This window comes from Cornus florida, unplaced genomic scaffold (assembly GCF_030987335.1).
Source record: "Cornus florida cultivar Cherokee Brave unplaced genomic scaffold, ASM3098733v1 CherokeeBrave_3.0.0_Hap2_Chr03, whole genome shotgun sequence".
NCBI lineage: Eukaryota > Viridiplantae > Streptophyta > Magnoliopsida > Cornales > Cornaceae > Cornus > Cornus florida.
In genome coordinates, this window is record NW_026775573.1 from 11,659,540 (window position 1) to 11,680,810 (window position 21,271).

The 21,271-nt window shown below is 36.9% G+C and overlaps 1 protein-coding gene across 6 annotated transcripts in view; it reads right to left on the reverse strand.

Annotated features, from left to right (window-relative positions):
* The window catches only part of LOC132299470 (disease resistance-like protein CSA1), a 48,604-nt gene extending 29,941 nt beyond the window's left edge, over positions 1–18,663 (reverse strand). Inside the window, exons 1-6 of one of the 6 annotated variants that reach the window (XM_059796109.1) lie at positions 18,487–18,663; positions 18,318–18,413; positions 16,995–17,404; positions 16,467–16,908; positions 15,848–16,391; positions 1,064–1,104 (exon numbers count right to left, since the gene is read on the reverse strand). In XM_059796109.1, coding sequence (XP_059652092.1) covers positions 1,073–1,104; positions 15,848–16,391; positions 16,467–16,908; positions 16,995–17,404; positions 18,318–18,413; positions 18,487–18,501 — 1,539 coding nt within the window. In that variant the 5' untranslated portion in view covers positions 18,502–18,663 and the 3' untranslated portion in view covers positions 1,064–1,072. Of the gene's footprint in view, positions 1–1,063; positions 1,105–15,847; positions 16,392–16,466; positions 16,909–16,994; positions 17,621–18,317 lie in introns of all 6 variants that reach the window. The other 5 variants (XM_059796110.1, XM_059796108.1, XM_059796112.1 and 2 more) reach the window with 5 other exon arrangements.
* Between the last annotated feature and the right edge of the window lie 2,608 nt (positions 18,664–21,271).

Sequence of the window (21,271 nt, forward strand, 5' to 3'; positions counted from 1 at the left end):
TTAAGCAGTGATCATGCAATGCAATGGTGCTTAATTGAATATGTATGAATGAATGTTTTGATAATTCATGCCTAGGGAAGACGAGTTGTACTGCACCCTAGATTAGAGTAGTTAGGTAGACAATTCGTGCCAACCGAAGATGAGTTATGGTTTAGTATTTATTCATATATGCCTTCTTAATTGAATTAAAGTGTGTTTGTCGCCACTTAATTCACGAATATACATAAGTTTGTACTTCCCCATAATTGAAGCAATTGACCATGTTATGAGGCTAGTGGTGAAGTCAATCTCTAAGTTTTTCTCACTTCGATCTAAACCCTTGATAATTTAGTTTATTTTCAGTTTTATTGCAATTTAGAAGTAGAAAACAACAAAATCATCCTCTTGAATTAAATTATGATTAATTTTATACTTAATAATCCACCACAATCCTTGAGGTTCGATACCCTCAACATAGCCCTATCCTATAAGGATTCCTATAAGGATTCGTTCTATTGCGAGTGGTTTATAATTGAAGAAAACACACATCAATGACGTCAGCATTGGTTGCTGACATCAACCCCTTCCGATGTTCTGCAACTTGACAAAGATAAGTTATTGCTTTGATACGCTGCTTTGATACCAAGTTAGAGAATGTGAGTGTAATTTGTTTCGAGGGTTAGAGAGGAGAAGTGGAAGGAGGAGGAGAAGAACAGAAATTAGAGAACGTAATATAATGGTTGTAGGGTTTCTACACCACCTCACTTATATATATATATTGAGATAAGAAAATTACAATAATGCCCCAAAGTAAACAAGTAAAACAGTAAACACTCTTTAACTCCAACAGTTTGAATACGTGGAAGGAGGAGGAGAAGAACATAAATTAGAGAACGTAATATCATTGTTGTAGGGTTTCTACACCACCTCACTTATATATATATATATATATATATTGAGATAAGAAAATTATAATAATGCCTCAAAGTAAACAAGTAAAACAGTAAACACTCTCTAACTCCAACAGTTTGAATACAATTTCAAGATCAACAGATTTATACAGAAGGAGATAGCGTTAACTTGCCTGATTACGCTAGAATCCTTCCTCTCTCTCTCTTAACTCTTCTGCCAGAGACAATAATTTCTCAATTACTGATTGTTCTTAATAAACAAAGCCCATATATATATATATTGAACACAAAGGTGAAAAAGAATAAATTGTGATATTCTCTTTTCATATCACATATGTTAGTTTACAGGCCTATATATATAGAAGTGTCTTACAAATTCTATCTAAGAAAAAGATATATACAGATCATAATTCCTATAATATAAGAACTACTTATGTAAAATGTAAAAAAGTCATCTAACTATGGATAATTCCTAAAAATTCTCCCTAACTAATTTCCTGACAATTTAGCCTAGATCTTTCCACACTCCCCCTCAAGCTGGCTCGAAAAATATCTTGCATTCCCAACTTGCATGTAAGATTGTCAAATTTCCCCTTCGGTAATCCTTTAGTGAGGATATCTGCTACCTGTTCTCCTGTAGGAATATAGGGCATACATATCACACCTTCTTCCAATTTCTCCTTAATAAAATGTCAATCAACTTCAAAATGCTTAGTCCTATCATGTTGGACAAGATTGTGAGTTATGTTGATTGCAGCTTTATTATCACATTAAAGCTTCATAGGCATCGGACTTGAGATTTTAAGATCCTTTATTTTTTTTTTTTGGTAAGTAGAGATTTTAAGATCTTCAAGTAATCTTTTCAGCCACAAAAGTTCACAAAAACTACTCTGAACTCAGCTTCTGCACTACTTCTTGCTACAACGGGTTGCTTCTTGCTCCTCCAAGTAACCAAGTTGCCACCAACACAAGTACAGTAAAATGAAGTAGACCTTCTATCCGTCACACTACTTGGCCAATCAACATCGATATAGGCTTCAATCCTTAGATGGCCATGGTTTTCAAACAACAAAACTCTTCCAGGTGGTCCCTTTAGGTATTTGAGAATCCGGTAGACTGCCTCAAACTGTTTTTCTCCTGTTGAGTGCATAAATTGACTCACTACACTCACTGCAAAGGCAATATCTGGCCTAGTGTGTGAAAGATAAATGAGTCTTCCAACCAGCCTTTGGAATTGCTCTCGGTTCACCACTTTTTCTGCACTCAATGTCTGCAACTTTAAATTGGGGTCCATAGGTGTTTCCACCAGTTTGCAGCCAAGTAAACCTGTCTCCATAAGTAAATCCAACACATACTTCCTTTAAGAGACAAATATCCCTCTCTTGGATCTGGCAAATTCCATTCCTAGGAAGTATTTCAACGCTCCAAGATCTTTTATCTCAAATTCCTTTGCAAGAAAATACTTCAAATCCTCCGATTTTCTTTTATTATCTCCGGTCAAGATTATGTCATCCACATAAACAATAAGTATGGCTATCTTACCATCACTTGAATGTTTGTATAACAGAGTGTGATCAGCCTGACTTTGATGATATCCATAACCCTTGATAGCTTTAGTGAATCGATCAAACCATGCTCTGGGTGATTGATTGTTTCAAACCATATAGCGATTTCTTCAATTTACACCCCTTTCCAGCTCCATAATCATTTTCAAATCCTGGTGGTAGATTCATAAACACTTTTTCCACTAGCTCACACCATTTAAGAACACATTCTTTACATCTGTTATAATGTTTATGTATATATATTTTTATGTTGGGTCATGTAATTACCCATAGTAGTTAGGATTATTGTGTAATTAAGTAACATTGTGCAATTAGGTTATAACTCTTTTCCTTTATATAAGCCTCATTTGGCTTAAGGGTAATACACAATATATTGATACAGAATACTCACTCTCTCTGTGTCTCTCTCTCTCATGAATTAGAACATGGTACCAGAGCTATATGAATTCATGGGTGTGGGAAACGACAATTGTGTTGTTCTTGTATGAGATTGGAATCGCGATCGGAATCGCGAGTCTGTTGTTGGTGTCTTTGCCGGAAGTTTTGGTCGCCAACAGGTTGAGAGCCTCATTCATCGTCGTCGTCCTCAGATCTTGAGCCTCATTCGTCGTCATCAAATCTGAAGTCCCTTTGGCTGCTCGTGTTGTTGCCGCTTTGGTTGTCAACAAGCTTGCTGACATCCACTGTCGTTATTTGCAGAGGTGAGGCTTCATCGATTCGTCTTTTCTCTTGGTCGGAAGTTGCAAAGGTTCTGATTCGGTGTGGTGTCGCTGATTATTGAGTCGGCCACTGCTTGTGATTGGGTTGCCGTCGCCGCTGCATGCTTGCCAGCGCCTGTCGGTGGGGTTGTGAAGAAGAACAGCCGTGTTTGGCTACGCGGTTATGCTATTCCAACCCTGGTTTACTAAAATCGGAATAGCAGAGACCTAGTTTTAATCCAGCCCAGTTCGCCCAGGTCCGACCTGATTCCCCAGATCCGACCCGACCGCCCAGATCTAACCCGACTGTAGATCTGGCAAGAATACAGATTCTACAAATTTTTTTTCAATTTCGTTTTTTTTGTTATCTTCTCCATTGATGCCAGTTCAAACCTATTATCTTCTACAATCCTCCCATGACTTCAGTCAAGCTTAATGGCAAAAATTACATTTTATGGGCCAAGTTAGTAGCCATTTTCCTGAAAAGGCTTTGGCACTCATTTGGTTAAGGATAAACCTAAAGACAGTGATGCTGATTTCAGTTCATGGGAACAAAGGGATGCTTAGATCATCTCCTTAATGCTGAACTGAATTGTATTGAACCCCATGTTAGCTCCAACTTGTTATATCTGGACACTGCCAAGGAGATATAGACCCGACTCCAACAGTTATATTCAGGTACCGATAATATAACCAGAATTTATGAGGTGTAGACAATTTTTTTATCTCCAGCAAGGGACTTACAGTTTAGAAGAATACCTCTCACGGGCAATGGGACTTTGTGAAGAAATGAACTTGTATCAACCCATCACCTCCGATGTGAAAAGCATGCAACAACAACGTGAGGATTTTAATATTGTTCGGGTTCTCACAGGATTGTCACAAGAGTATGAACCTGTTCAAGCACAGATTTTGGGTAGCCCTGCAATTCCCTCTCTTCCTGATATGTTATCCAGACTCCAGCATGCTACTTTATCTAGTGGCGCTTCAGGGGGTGCTTCAAGTAGTGTCACTACTCCTCCTAGCAGTGAATGTTATGCCTAGTTGTGAACCGGGGTGGCTTTCCGTCTTCTCGTGGTGGTGGTGGTCATTTTACTCGTGGTCATGGCTATGGTCGTGGTCGTGGCAGAGGCAGAGACTCAAAACTTTGCACTCACTGCGGTCTTACTAATCACACTGTCAATTACTATTGGGATCTTCATGGGAAACCGCCACCTTCTTCCTATGCACATCAAGTGACTTCTAATGACGGGGATTCTTCTTTCTCTACCACACCCACTGCTCCACATGTGGCTATTGAGACTGCTATGGTCACGATTCCCTGCGATGAGTATACTCAGTTTTTGTCTCAACAACGGCCTTCCACCTCATCTTCCATGGGTTCCTTTGCCCAATCAGGTAGTGCCCCTGCATGTCTTTTGTCCTCTAGTCAGAGTCCCTGGATTCTTGACTCTGGCGCATCCGATCACATGACTGGTAGTTCTCATCTCTTATCTGATTTTCAGTCTGTTCCTTCCTCTCAAAGTGTTACTCTTGCTAATGGATCATCAACTAAAGTTTTGGGTTTGGGAACTATTCATCTTACCTCTTCTATGTCCCTTTCCTCTGTGTTATATGTTCCTCAATTCCCTTTTAATTTGTTGTCCACTAGTAAACTTACTACTCCATTACATTTTATCCCACATGTTGTCTTTTTCAGGATCTCAAGACGAAGAAGAGGATTGGTACGGGACATGAAGTAGGTGGCTTGCATTACTTCAATCGTGCACCATCTCCCACGGCTCTTCAATCATCTTTGTCTTCTTTCCAGTGGCACTATCGTCTCGACCATCCATCATTATCAGTTTTGCAGCGTCAAGTCCCCGATCTTAGTCGTATTGAGTCCATGTCTTGTGAAACATGTCAGCTTAGTAAGCATTGTCATGTATCTTTCAAACCAAGAGCTAATAATCATGTTGCTAGTCCTTTTCAGTTAGTTCATTCAGATGTATGAGGACCAATAAAACATATTTCTATTAATGGATTTTGTTATTTTGTGACTTTTGTGGATGATCATTCTCGGATGACTTGGTTGTTTTTAATGAAAAATCGTTCTAAGTTGTTCTCTATTTTCCAAATATTTCGCAAAGAAATAAAAACTCAATTTGGGTGTTCCATTAAAGTTTTACGTTCTAACAATGCCAAAGAATATTTCTCGAACCCTTTTGAGACTTATTTTCATGCTAAAGGCATCATTCATCAATCATCTTGTACTTATACTCCGCAACAAAACGGAGTAGCTGAACGTAAAAATTGTCATCTCCTAGAAGTCTGTCATACCTTTTTATTTCTTATGCATGTTCCCAAACGGTTTTGGAGTGATGCTGTTATTACGGCATGTCATTTTATTAATCAGATGCCCTCGTCAGTGTTAAAAGGTAAATCTCCTCATTCTGTTCTATTTTCCGACTCCGCATCGTTTAATCTATCGTTTAATCTTACTCCGCAGGTCTTTGGATGTGTGTGTTATCTCCATAACCTTGGACCCAGTCTTGATAAACTAAACCCTCGTGCCACTAAGTGTGTTTTTCTTGGGTATTCTTGCACTCAAAAGGGCTATCGTTGTTACAGTCCTCATTTTCAATGCTATTTTACTAGTGCTAATGTCTCATTTTCTAAGTCTCTCCCATAGATTCTACTACTCCTCTCAATATTACTTCTGAGCCACCTATGCCAACGGTTCCCTCCCTGTTTCCTGAATCCGCACCTCCTCGCTCCGTTGTCCCATTGCAGGTTTATACTCGACGACCTCGACCGCCTACTTCGCTCCCTCCATCTCCTTCAGAGTCTTCGGATCCGACGCCTTTACATGATGATTTGCCTATTGCTCTCCGTAAAGGTATTCGGTCGTGTGTTACTGCACATCCAATTTCTAACTTTGTCTCCTACCGTCATATTTCATCCTCTTTATCTTGATTTTTATCCAAAGTGTCTGCTACTTTTGTTCCCAAGACTTTGCAGGATGCTCTCTCTGATTTGGGTTGGCGACAAGCCATGGTAGATGAAATGGATACCCTTCACCGTAATCGAACATGGGATCTTGTTCCCTTACCTCCGGGCTCCAAAACGGTTGGTTATAAGTGGGTTTACACAGTTAAATACCTTCACAATGGGTCTATTGAACGGTTGAAGGCTTGTCTAGTGGCAAAGGGGTACAATCAGACTTATGGTGTTGATTATGATGAGACTTTTTCCCCTGTTGCTAAGATTTCTTCTATTCGAGTTCTTATTTCCATTGCTGCCAATTGTAACTGGCCGTTGTTTCAATTGGATGTCAAAAATGCCTTCTTACATGGTGACTTGGTTGAAAAAGTTTATATGGAGCAACCACCTGGGTTTGTTGCTCAGGGGGAGTATCGTCACACAGTTTATCGCCTTAAAAAGGCCCTGTATGGATTGAAACAATCTCCACAGGCTTGGTTTGGAAAATTCTCTGAGGCGGCATTAGAATTTGGTCTTAACAGATGCCAGACCGATCATTTGGTATTTCACCTGTGCACTAAAGCTGGCTTCATTTTTCTTGTGGTGTATGTAGATGATATTGTGATCACAGGTGATGATTCTGAAGGCATTGCCAAGTTGAAGTTGTTTCTACAAAATCAATTCCACACTAAAGACTTGGGTAAACTTAGGTACTTATTGGGTATTGAAGTTGCTAGATCCAAGGAGGGTATAAGTTTATCTCAACGAAAATATGTGTTGAACTTGCTAGAAGAAACGGGGTATGTTTGGTGGTCGTTTGGTTGATGCTCCTATGGATTCAAATACAAAACTTATGTCTGATGAGGGTGGTATATTTAATGACCCGGGCAGATTTTGTCGCCTTGTTGGGAAATTAATTTATCTCACTATCACTCGACCTGATATTTCATACGCAATTAGTATTGTAAGTCAGTTCATGGGAGTTCCTAGAATGCCACATTTGATTGTTGTTCTTCGGATTATCCGATATCTCAAGCAAGCTCCAGGTTTTGGGTTACTATACAAATCAAATGGTCATCTCAGGGTGGAAGGTTTTACAGATGCTGACTGGGCTGGTTCTCCTTCAGACAGGAGATCTAGTATAGGCTATTGTACATTTGTAGGAGGAAATCTCAATACATGGAAAAGTAAAAAGTAAGCAGTGGTAGCTCGATCTAGTGCTGAAGCTGAGTAAAGGGCAATGGCTCATACCACTAGTGAGTTAACATGGATACAACATTTTCTAAAAGAACTTGGGTTGACAGTTGAAGCTCCTACTCCATTGTTCTGTGATAATCAAGCAGTTGTTCACATTGCATCAAATCCTGTGTTTCGTGAGAGGACCAAACATATTGAGGTTGATTGTCACTTCATTCGAGAAAAAATATTAAGTGGGAGCATCTCTACTCCATTTGTGAAGTCTGAAGATTAACTAGCTGATATGTTAACCAAAGCACTGGGTCATAACCGGTTAAGGAATATCTATTCTAAGCTGGGATTATTTGATATATATTCTCCAGCTTGAGGGGGAGTGTTAAAATGTTTATGTATATATATATTTATGTTGGGTCATTATGTAATTACCCATAGTAATTAGGATTATTGTGTAATTAAGTAACATTGTGTAATTAGGTTATAACTCTTTTCCTTTATATAAGCCTCATTTGGCTTAAGGGTAATACACAGTATATTGATACAGAATACTCTCTCTCTCTCTCTCTCTCTCTCCGTCTCTCTCTTATGAATTAAAACAACATCTAAATGCTGCAATGCCCAACTCAAGCTTGCAGCAAGAGACAACAGCACCCGTATGGAATTTACCTTTGCCACCGGGGCAAAGGTTTCTTGGTAATCTATTCCATATGTTTGGGTGAAGCCTTAAGCTACGAGTCTCGCCTTGTATCTCTCAATATTACCATCAGCCTTATATTTGACCGTGAACACCCATTTGCAGCCTACGGTCTTCTTCTCCCGGTAACTCAACAATCTCCCAAGTTTTGTTCTTATCAAGAGCCCTCATCTCTTCCATAACTGCTGCCTTCCACTCAGTATGATTCAAGGCCTCCTGTATAGTTCTAGGAATTGAAACACTATAGAAATTAGTGGTAAAAGCTATATAATTTGGAGACAATCTATGGTAGGACACATATTTAGCAATATAATGCATGGTACAAGAGCGAGTACCCTTCCTAAGTGCAATAGGAATATCAATAGAATGCATGGTACAGGAATTAAAGATGAATTAGAGACAGAAATACCTGTTTCATTCAAGTTGCCTTTATCCAGAGAATTTTCTTGGCAGGTAGTAGGCTGGTGCTCTTTATTTTGATCCTTCCTTCTTCGAGAGTAAACACAGAGCTCAGATTGAGGTTGGATTTGAAGTGGTTCTCCCCCTGAAGTGTAGTCTATAATGTTTGACTCAATAGGCTTCGAAGAGGTTGAAATAGTGGGTTCAGTAGGTAAGGTAGAGTTTGGTGAAACACTCGGCAATGGTAAAAAGCCCAACACTTCCCAAAAATGGTCTTCCCTCTCATTATTCACCCCCTGAAGAGTATTTTTGGTGAAATAGGGTTGAGCCTCAAAAAGGTCACATCCATACTCACAAAGAATTTTTTAGAGGTGAGGTTATAACATTTATACCCTTTCTGTTTAGGAGAGTACCCAACAAACACGCACTTTCAGCCCTAGGATCAAGTTTTAAATAGTCCCATGTATGAACATGTACAAAAGCATTGCATCCAAACACTTTTAAGAGGTAATGAGGAGAAGATCCTAATATGGGGAAAAACTGCCAGCATGTTGTTTAGGGGCGTCTCAAATTTCAACACCCTAGTCGGCATTCTGTTGATCAAGTATGAAGCTGTAAGAACAACCTCACCCCATAGATATTTAGGAACCCCCATAGTGAACATTATTGCCCTAGCAACCTCAAGTAAATGGCGGTTTTTTCTCTTAGCTATCCCGTTTTGCTATGGGGTATCAAAGCAAGTGGACTGATAGAAAATACCCTTTTCTTTCAAAAAATCATCAAGAATAGAGTTAAAGAATTCTTTTCAATTGTCGGTTCTAAATACTTGAATCCGGGTTTGAAACTGGTTTTCAATCATGGCATAGAACTCTTTAAACACACTCGTAACCTCAGATTTGTCTCTCAAAAGATATACCAAAAACACTCTAGTATGGTCATCAATGAAAGTGATGAACCACCTAGTTCGAGTCACATTAGTAACACGAGAAGGCCCCCACACATCACTATGAATCAAATAAAATGGTTTGGATGCTCAATATAAATGAGAAGGATAAGAAACACGATGATGCTTTGATAATTGACAAGATTCACATTGAAATAACCAAGGATTTAAATTTTTGAACAGGGATGGAAACAAATGTTTTAAGTAAGAGAAACTAAGATGGCCTAACCTAAAGTGCCATAACATTATTTGACTTTTAACAGAAATAGAAATTTCACTACTACTTGTAGCTTGAGCTTGTCCACTCTTGAAGATTTCATTATCAAAATAATAGAGTCCGTCAACCATCCTAGCACTGCCAATCATCTTCCTCGAATATAGGTACTGAAATTCACAATGAGAATCAAGAAATTTGACAACAGAATTACAATCCTTGGTGAGTTTACTAACTAATAAAAGATTACATGAAAGGTTAGGCACATAAAGGACATATTTTAAAACAAGGTTTTCTTAGACAACTATAGAACCTTTTCCTGAAACTGGAGACAAACTAAGCAATACGAATTTTTAAGTGACCAGAACTTGAAAAATATGTACTAAACAAATTTGATAAACTAGTCCTATGATCAGACGCACCAGAATCGATGATCCAGTGTGCCGGATTTAAAGAACTAGTGAGAGCACTTAGAGAGTAACCTTTTTGGATTTGATTCAGCAGTTTGGAGAGATGCTCAAGCTACTCCTTACTGAATGGAGATGTCTCGTTTTCGATAGTAGCCTGCATTCCACGCCCACTCTTGTCTCCAAATCTGCCTCCCTTCCAATTTGCTTGTTTCCATGTAGTTTCCAGCATGTTTCTCGCGTGTGCCTTGGTTTGTTACAGAAATCACACCAGACCTTGGTTTTCTCTTCAATCTTCCGCTGTGGGTGATTTGTTGGGTTTGGATTACCTGCAAATGCTGCCATTTCAGTGGTTGTTACATCGAGTGTAGAGTTCTCACTATTAGTGCTAGAGGATTTCTTTCCCATCATCACCAACCTGCAGCTTTCTTCCCTCCTACCTTCCGAGAAGACTTCTCTAGTGGTAGGCAGTGGCTCTTTGCCTAGAACGCATCCTCTCACTTCGTCTAACTCAACATTGAGTCCAGCTAAAAATTCAAATACACAGTCCTTCTCAACTATTTTCTTGAATTGGGCACTATCACCTGCACACTTCCATTCAAAATCATAAAAGAGGTAAAGTTTTTGCCACAAACCTTGTAATATGTTGTAATACTTTGTAACAGTTTGATCTCCTTGTCATATTTCTCGGATCCTTATTTAATTTCATAGACTTGTGCGGAATTGCCCAAGTCTGAGTATGTCCCACTCACTGCGTCCTATAATTCTTTGGCAATAGAGAGATACATAAATGTCTAGCCTATCTCCGATTCCATGGAGTTCACTAACCATGACATAATTATGGAATTTTCTGCATCCCAAACGGCATATGCTGAATCATCTTCCTTTGGGCCTGCTTTGCACCAGTTAAATAACCAATCTTCCCCCGCCCTTGGACGAACAACTTTATGGATTGAGACCACCGTAAAAAATTTTGTCCATTCAGCTAATGAGTGGTAATTTAGGATTGGGTTGTCACCTGAATCGGATGAAGTGATCTGGGATTTCCGAGCATTTGAACATTCGACTGAAACTTCCTCAGTTAAGATTCCAGACATTGCAGATTTAACCAAAGAAATCATCCAGAAACGACTAAGAGAAATAGAAGAATAAATCTTCTATAATTCAGGTATAAACGACCAGAATTAACGATGAAAGTTTGATGATTTTATTGGATAATCAGCAGAACAATAGAATAATTTACTGTCCTAGTGAGGGCGATTCTGATACCATGAACACAAAGGTGAAAAAGAATAAATTCTGATATTCTCTTTTCATATCAAATATGTTACTTTATAGGCCTATATATGTAGAAGTGTATTACAAATTCAATTGAATTATATCATAGATGGCTCTGATACCAAAAAGTAACTTGGTAAGATTGGCGTACTCAATTTGAGAGCCTGACTATCATTATATAGAAGAGGAAAATTACAAATATGGAAAGAGAATAAAAATCAAATCAGAATAAAAATCAAATCCCTAAACAAAAGCCTAAACATTAGCATATAATGAAAACCCAATAAATTTGCCACAATCATCGAGTCAACTTATAGATATGATTTACAACACTCCCCCTCAAGCTGTAGGGCTCAGCTTGACTATATCAAGATGTAAAACAATCGTATCCTTTCCATAATAAGATTGCAATGCTACCAAACACACCGACAGCACAAATAAGGCAATAAATATTGTTAGAGATATGGAAACGGCGAACACCATGCTACCGAAAAGACCGGCAGCCCAACAAGGCAAAGAACAATACTACCGAATACACCGGCAGCCTAAACAAGGCACAAACAGCACGGAGAGACCCTTAGCACATGTTAAATGCTAAGGGGATACCCCAAAAAAAAAAAGGGGGTCTTAGAGCAACTCCAATGGGCTGCTATTTGGGCTGCTATTTTCAAATTATAGCATATGGGTTCAATGGCATGCCAAATGGGTTGCCAAAATATAACTTTGCTAAATATTGTGCCAAATATAACACAACATATAGCTATTGCCAAATATGCTATTGCTCTCTTCCTTCTCTCTTCTCTCTCGCATGGGTTGCCAATTTGGTGTTGGGCTTGTGTATATATTTATGTCAGTTGTGCTTGTGTATATATATATGTCAGTTGTGCTTGTGTATATATATGTATATGTCTGTTGTGTGTTGTAACGACCCACTTCACCATATGGTATGATATTGTCCGCTTTGGGCCTGAGCCCGCACGGTTTTGTTCTTAGGCTTCACCCCAAAAGGCTTCATACCAATTGGAGGTGACACACTTACATATAAGCACTTCACCTTTCCTCTACTCAGGCGATGTGGGACTGTGCACCCGTAGCTCGCCAGTGTGGTAGCCTGACAGTGTCTCTCGCACCCGCCCACGGCACCCCCGCCCACAAGGTCATCACATGTGTATATATAAGTGTGTGTATATATGTCTGTTGTGCTTGTATGTATATATATATATATATATATATATATATATATAGATGTCAGTGTTTTTATTTATTTATTTATTTTTAATAAGGCAAATAAGCTAAATAAAATACAAACACTCACAAAAAAAAAAAAAATGGTTGCTGAAAATTGTAGTTGGGAATGGTAGTTGAAAAATAATGATTGTTGTGTCAAAAAATAGCATTTTGGATGAAATGCACAATTGGGGCAGAATTGCTAAAATATGGCATTTTGACACTATAGCTCCTCTCAAAATATAGATTTGGCATGCAAAAATGGCATTTTGCATTGGAGATGGTCTTAACCTAGGAGGAGAGCTTCCCTACACCGGAGCGATCCATCCGAGAGATGAAAAAGATCTTAAACAAAGCTGGAAATACCGGAACAACGCCATGAAAAAGGCCATGCAATATTCTCTTGGCCAAAACAGAGAGCTCCAACAAAATCAAACGACGAAAGAGAAATCTGAAAAATGACGCCTTGAGATGGCGTGGTGGTTGAACCTTGGACCACCGCCGGAGATGAGGCTTATGCCGTCATCTCCGGAGGTGGCTCTGATACCAAAAAGTAACTTGGTAAGATTAGCGTACTCAATTTGAGAGGCTGATTTTGACTTTTATTATATAAAAGAGGAAAATTACAAATATGGAAAGAGAATAAAAATCAAATCAGAATAAAAATCAAATCCCTAAACAAAAGCCTAAACTTTAGCCTATAATGAAGACTTAATAAATCTGCCACAATCATCACGTCAACTTATAGGTATGATTTCCAACAAATTCTATCTAACGAAAAAATATATATAGATCATAATTCCTATAATATAAGAACTACTTATGTAAAATTTAAAAAAGTCAACTATCTAATTATGGATAATTTCTAAAAAATCCTCCCTAATTAATTTCCTAACAATTCAGCCTAGATCTTTGCACACACACACACACATATATATATATATGTATGTATATATATGTGGTAATCGTTACACCCATAGCTGCCACTTTCCCATTTACACCCTATACCCATAATATTAGGGGCGGGGTGGAATCCTGCCGAGCCAGGTCATTTTGCCATCCCTAGTGGCAATACCTTGCATATAAGGACTTCATATTGCTTGAGATCATGAAGCATTTAAATGCCTTAGCAACCAACATAATTTAAGCCTAAGGCATGCTAAATGGCTATATTATTTGCAATAATTTAATTTTACTTTGAAGCATAAAGCTGATACCATGTAGCTAATGCATTGATTAATTAATCTTTTTTACTTATAGACATATGTATGCATATTAAGCCATTTAATTCTTTTCGGGACCTATATGCAGAGAACCCTTACTTCGCTTTTGTTGAAAGAAAAATAAAAGTTGAAGAGAGAAATTAAAACATGAAGAACACAAGAATATAACGTTGTTCAGCCATTGGGGCTTACGTCCACGACACACAAAGCCCAAAGGGCTACATCTCTTTCATTACATTCTCTCTTGAGTTTGTTTACAATAACCACCTCAATTTATAGGTGAATTGGGGAAGCTTTGTAATCAAGGAATTACACAGAAAGTCAAATATAAATATGGTAACAACTTAATGCCCAAGAATAACAACATTAACATTCTGTAAAGGAGTGATTTGATTACAAAGCTTCCCCAATTCACCTATAAATAGAGGTGGTTATTGTAAACAAACTCAAGAGGCTTAAATCACTCCTTATAATTATTCTCCAATAGCTTTAATTTGGAGGAAGTCAAATATGGACAGGTGTCGGATTATTTCTTGCATAACAGTTTTCTCTTCAAAAGTTAAGAGGTTTTGCATTCGAGATTGTTCTTTGTGCAAAAAGATTATAATAGAGCAGATAGACGTTTTGAGAGATACAAGAGTTTGGAGATGATTAGAAAGAAGTCATGTTATCCTAACTTAAAAGACGGATGTAAGTTGGTAGGTGGAACGTTATCACGTGTGCCAAAGATTGAAACGTGCAGCTAAAACCACAAGTTTTACATGTCTTTGCCCATCCGACTCGATTTTATGTGGCTATTACTCATTAGCATGAATTTTGTTCTTAGGTTGCCCCCTACCCAAAGGCAATGCAATTTTATTATGGTTGTAGTCCATAGATTTTCAAAGACGGTGCATTTTATACCTTTTAAGAAAACTATGGACGTTCAAAAAAATAAAAATAAAAAGATTTTTTGTAATGAGGAACCATTCCAAATAGCGCCCTTTGGACTCGTGGCTACAATGTAAACTCTTGATATCCGCAATCACTCGCAAACCACAAATACCACTTAAACCAAAATACAAACTACCATCCGAGCAACCTTGACAGGTTATAGACGCTACAAGTGTTGCTAATTTTTCTTAGGAAAATTTACAGGTTGCATGGGGTACCTCGTTTTATTATTTCAAGTAGATATATTAATTTTGTTGGGCACTTCTGGAGAACTGTATCAAAAAAATTTGCACGAAACATTATTTCAGCACTTCTTTTCATCCTCAAACATATGGAAGTTGCCAATAAGAAGTTTGAGGAATTCGTTGGGACATTTAACGGGTGATAATCACACGAATTGGGATTTGAATATTTGATTTTACCAGTTATTGAATTTACTTATAACTTTTAGAGACAGAGCCGAATAGTGTTCTTGGTTTGACTAGATTTCCTAATTCCAAGAAAGTTAACTTGAGAGATGGCTGAATGAAAGCAAGAAATCCATATAAAAGTGAAGCAACAAATTGAAGTCATGAATGCTAAATGGAAGGCAGCTCCTGATAGTTAGAAAAGAGAAGTAATTTTTGAATTGGGAGATTATGTTTGGTCTGTTCTCACAAGAGATCGCATTCCACCTCGGATCTACAAGAAGTTGAGGAACAAAGAAAATTGGTCCCTGCCAGGTGGTTTTTTTAGAAGGCCAAGTGGTCAAGAAGATTAATGACACTGCCTACCAGCTTAAGTTGCCCAACCATATTCATGCATCAGATGCCTATAATGTTAATATTTGATTACGTACAAGATTCATTCTAATTTTAGTTTAATTTTTATTGGTAGCAACGCCAACTATGGTTAATATTGATTACGGAAAACTTTATAAAGTCTTGTATTGATAGGGTTTGAAGATAATTCTGGGTAGGAAGTAAAATTACAGCATCTAGAGTTTGCTCATTTCTCAATGGTTGACCGATTGTTGTTGGGTATTTAGGTCAATTTCTACAACAGCCCAAAAGGGACAGAATGAAACATTTGGCATGTACAGTAATTTTGCACCAATCCATATTTACTTTGACCAAGTTGATTTTAGTGAAATGAAGCCTTTAGACTACCGTGGCAGTTTAATTAGTCTCCCTAATTACACCCCATGATAGTTTTCCCAAGTTGTAAAAATCAGTGCCATACCTGTGAAGCGTTTTTGATGGACAAAATTGCAAAGGAAGTCGCCACTCAAATGATATGCTAACAGTGCTCCATTATTGACTTCTTCTTGACAACAAACACAGGCGTTGTTTGAGATACCATTCTCTTTCTGCTCATACACAACATCGATTCCAAATTCCTTTATCTTAAAATAATCCCCTGAATCTACTGAAACTTTCACTGCATCGCCAACTTCCAACGTATTCCCCAGCTTCCAGTGGCATAACCATATCATATATTTGTTGTCATCCGGAATCCCTACAAAGGTTGGGCTATATTTCCACTTCAGCTCCTTGGTCTCATTGCTCGTTGTAATATATAACATATTCCAATACATTTCTCTCATATAACTGGAATGTCGGCCAGCATTTGCATAGACAACACATACATTCAAGCCTCGAATCTTGAGATTAGGAATCGAAGGCACGTTAAAACATATTGAAGACCCAGTGCTCTTACTGCTAAATGTGACTGGAACCTCATTCCCTGGAACAAATGTGCTAAACATTCCAAATTCGTAGAGTCCCTACAGCATGTAAATCATAATCTCAAAATTCTCTCTCACACACACATACAGAAAGAAGAGAGAGAGAGAGAGCACCTGGAGGCGAACTTTCCTTTCTGTAAAAGTCATGTTATTGTACAAGTTCACCTTGACATTTCCCAGCAATTCGAAGATTGACAGGCCCAAAATGTTGACCATTTCTGCGTCAACGGTTCCTATGGGTTCTAACTTGAACACTCCCTGAACTTGAACTAGTTTGCTACAACCGTGCATGATAAACAGCAGAGAACTCAACATGTTTGGTAAATTTGCTACCATTTCCATTGACCTGCAATTGCGCAAGTCCAAGTAGTTTATAGTCATTGGAAGCTCTGGAAGTGATCTGAGTTTTCTGCAATGCCGTAATTTAAGTGACTTGAGCATATTGAGACCCTTCTTGATGCTCTCTGGTAGGCTAGAGATTGGGTTTCCACTTAGATTCAATTCTTTCAACAAGGATAGCCTGCCAAGATCCCTAAGAATAGCATCATCCGAGAGGCTGCAATAAGCAAGACTTAAGCTTGATAACAATCATGGTAAAGAAGACAATGGAAAACTGGTGGATTCTGATTTTTTTTTTCTTACCAGAAGTATGAAAACCTTTCTTCAGTCGTAGAGAATGACAGATTTATGGCAGTTCCGTCCGCAAGGCGAATTTGCAAAGACTCCATCTTGCCCAGCTCCTTAGGCAACTCGATAAGCTTTGAGCAACTTATGGCAGTTCCGTCTGCAAGGAGAATTTTCCAAGACTCCTTTTTGCCCAGCTCCTTAGGCAACTCGATAAGCTTTGAGCAACTTATGGCAGTTCCGTCTGCAACGAAAATTTTCAAAGACTCCATCTTGCCCAGCTCCTTAGGCAACTCGATAAGCTTTGAGCAACTTATGGCAGTTCCGTCTGCAAGGAGAATTTTCGAAGACTCCATCTTGCCCAGCTCCTTAGGCAACTCAATAAGCTTTGAGCAACCAGAGATAATGAGTTTTTCAAGAGATTTGAGCTGGCCAAAATTAGTTGTAAGCTTCCTAAGATTTTAGCAACCTTCTAGATTCAACAAAATCAGTCTCTCTAATTCTCCAATGTATTCATGAATTTCAATCAAATTCGTGCAATTTTTAAAGATCAATCTCTCAAGATTAGGGAGGTTTGAGAAATTAGGGGAACTGGTTAGCCCATGGCAATGATTGAGATTGAGGATATTCAGTGATATGAAAAACTGCCATAAAAAATGAAGGAATTTGTCAGATTGTTCTTTTCATTGATAGTTAAAAGGCATCTGCCAATGAGATTCTTCTGAAGCCCAACTTAAGTGATGAGATCACAATGATTCAGTATTGTAATTGTGAAATCCTTTTCCTTTCCAACAAAGAAACAAGCAATGTAAAGTAATAAAAAAAATTCGTGGTCATCTTGTAAAGAATCAAAGCTAATTCTGTACTGAAATAAGCAAAATTAATTAAATCCAATATATTTCCTACATAAGGAAAATGCTACCCCCAAAAAAGGGGCAGTTCAATAAATTATACACGAGGCAAAGCTTTAATGGAAATCACCTGTAACAAAAAGTGCAGACAAATACAAATGTTTTAAATTGGGTTCACAAGATTTTAGCCTAACTCAACAAAATTTTGTCTCAATTATTTGATTACCAAAAGCAGTACTCCTTCACATAATCAGCATCATCATCTTCAATTTTCCCACCAATTAAACAATCAATCCTATGTAAAATAAAAAATAAATCCTAATAGTTTTTCATGACCTTAGATCTTCTTTCAAAGCATGCATATAAACAAAGATAAAAGAGCTAGGTAAAAGACCATACCAGTAAATGACATATTGGAATTAAAGATTCATGTAATTAAATAACATGTGACAATCGGCAATGGGTCTTTCAAAGGTGAAAAAGGGTTTACCTGTAATTGCCGAAGAAATATCCTTTTCAGTATTAGATGATTGATCACTTCACAGAAATATTGAAACTGTTTTGTTGATTGAAGTATGGATGCCACCTATGTATGCATTAAAAGAGGGTAAACACATAAATGGTATAAAAAGAAGGGAGAAAAAAGGAGAGAAGCATACATAGGTGGCATCCATACTTCGAACGAAGCTTCCTTGCAACCACCATTTAAGACTAAACTAAGTCTCAAGCAATGGATTTTTTTTTCTTTCAATTTTCTGAGGAATTAAAAAAAAAAAAAAAAGAAGAAGAAGAAGAAGAAGAAAGAAAGAAAGAGAGAAAGCTGCCGCATCAACAAATATCACTTGAAATACTTTGAAAATTACTTTCAAATCACTTTTTGCATATAAAATAACATTGTAACCCTTTTCACCTTGACTTATAAAAATATTATTTTATGTATAAAATGACCTAACTATCTCACGAGGCCATATTAAGTGACCAAAATATCAATTAAAAATTTTGGATAAAAATATAAATTTAAGAATGGAAATAATACAACATGAATCTCAAGGAATAAATCTCCAATAATAATTAACAGCATGTCATGCCAGGACCCCATATAATTTTTACAAATCTATTTAATATAGAATTGATTCTTTAATAAAATAAGAAAGAAGTAGGAGAAAGGAAATATACTGATGTGGCTGTGTAAAAAGATTGTATAACATAAATAACAATTTTAACGGACTGCTGGAGATGTTCTAAGGGTAAAATTATCATTTTACATAGCTAATATTTTGTAATAAAAGATAGAGGTGCAAGTTCGGCAGGCCAACCGAGCCTGTCCCAACCCGAATTCAACCCAAAGTCGTGTTGGGTTAGGTCGGCCCAATGTTAACCCAGATCTGGGCTCCAACTAACCTGAACCCGAATAATTTCGGGCCGAACGGGTTGACCCATTTAAAATTTTTCCTTATTTTTTTAAAAAAAAAAAATACAAATTACATCTCGGTTTGAAAACATCAATTTTTTTTGAAAAAATTTAAATTTTCAATTCATTACTACTCTTTTAATTTTTCTGGATCTGATATTCAATTGTTAATTTTTGTGTGCGCTTTCAACTCTAATTTAAAAATAAAAAAAAATAAAACTTATCTTATTTTATTTTAAATATATATAAATAAATAAATAACTTTTTCTTTTTGTTTGTTATTAAATAAACTTTTATTTTCAAATTATTCTAAACAAAAACCCTAAAACAACTTATATACATAAATATGGGAGGAAACCCTAACACAAGCCACCGGAGAACAAACCAAAAATCTTTGAACAAAAGGTAAGAATAGAGAGAAAAGAACTAAGGGTCATTAACTTGCAAGTTGTTTCCTCCTCTTTCACCTCCACGTGATAAGGTTGTTGCGATTCCTTCATACTTATTTCTCTCTTTTACTCTTTCCATTTAGGTTTTCTCTTTCTATTTCCATCAATACGTGCAACCACACACACACATATATCGAAGACCAACTTTTGTTTCTTTAGAATCCTGAATTTATTATAGCAAGAGCAAATATGGAGTCTAGGGTTTTCAAAAAATGATCACACTTGTCATATAATACTAAGAGTATCTCCAGCGGTATGTTAAAAAACCCTTTTATGTAAAATATACACTACCACATATGATTTGTAATTTTTTTTCATCTCCAGCAATCTATTAAGATACACTGCCACATCACCAATGTGTAAAATGGTTGTGTATTTTATACTGCCCTTTTACACAGCCACGTAAGCATATTTTTCTCTCCTCTCCCTTTCCCACTCACAATTCTCTTTCTTCTCTCTCATTCCTTTGCGTCTCTTTGTTTCCCACTTTTATAGAACACTATAGAGAAGAATCTGCAATTGGCAGCAAGGTAGAATTGCTGAACCATCTTTTATTAATTTTTTTTTTTTTTAATAAACAGAGTTTGATTCATCACTTTTGTTTAATCTTATCTTCTGCAATCATCACTTTTGTTTGTTAGATTCTAGGGTTTTTTTAGATTTTTTATCCTTTTACATTCTATTCTAATGAGAGATATATATACTAACTAGCTAAAAATTAGATATATATTTTAATCACGTTTTTATATAATTGTTGATATAAAACCTTTGATTATGTAATTTCTGCATACTTAAATCTTATTTTATTATTTGTTATTAAGATAGAATTCTGGTGGCAGCGGGAAAGGTTTGCTATTTGGAGGGATGGGAAAGTGAAATATAGGGAGAAATTAGTATTTTTTTTCCTAATTGAGGAGGATTGGGAAGTGAGGTTTAATCGTGAAAAAGTAAAGTGAATCAAGTAGGTTTGTAAAAGTTATGTAGGGCCTTGGGTATGACATGTCGTTGGTTGTTATTGGGGAATATTTTTTTACACAAAAGGTATACAACAACGTTAAAAATAAGTAGTACAAATTTTTTGTGCAAATCTACTCTGACACATCAGATTTACACAAAAATATATACACAATGGTTGGAGATGCTCTAACCATTTGATAATATCATTCGACTTGGGAGGTGAAAAAAAAAAATAAAAGATTTGGAATTTTTTTTAATTTCGGGTTTCCATGATCTGAAGGTGCCAAAAAAAAAAAAAAAAAAAGAGATTTGGATTTTTTTATTATTTATTTCGTGTTTCCGTGAGGTGCAAAAAAAAAAAAAAAAAAAAAAAAAAGATTTGATTTGATTTTTGATTTTTATTATTATTTTTATTTTTTTAAATTTCGGGTTTCTATGATCTGGAAGGTGCAAAAAAAAAAAAAAAAGAGATTTGGAATTTTTTTTTTATTTTGTGTTTACATGATCTGGAAAAAAAAAAAAAAAAATTGGAAACCTGTTTTTATTTTTAACTTTTGAGTTTCGGGTTAGGTTCGAGTCCTAAGACCAACCTGATTTGAGCCCAATTTGTAACTTTCGAGTTTCGGC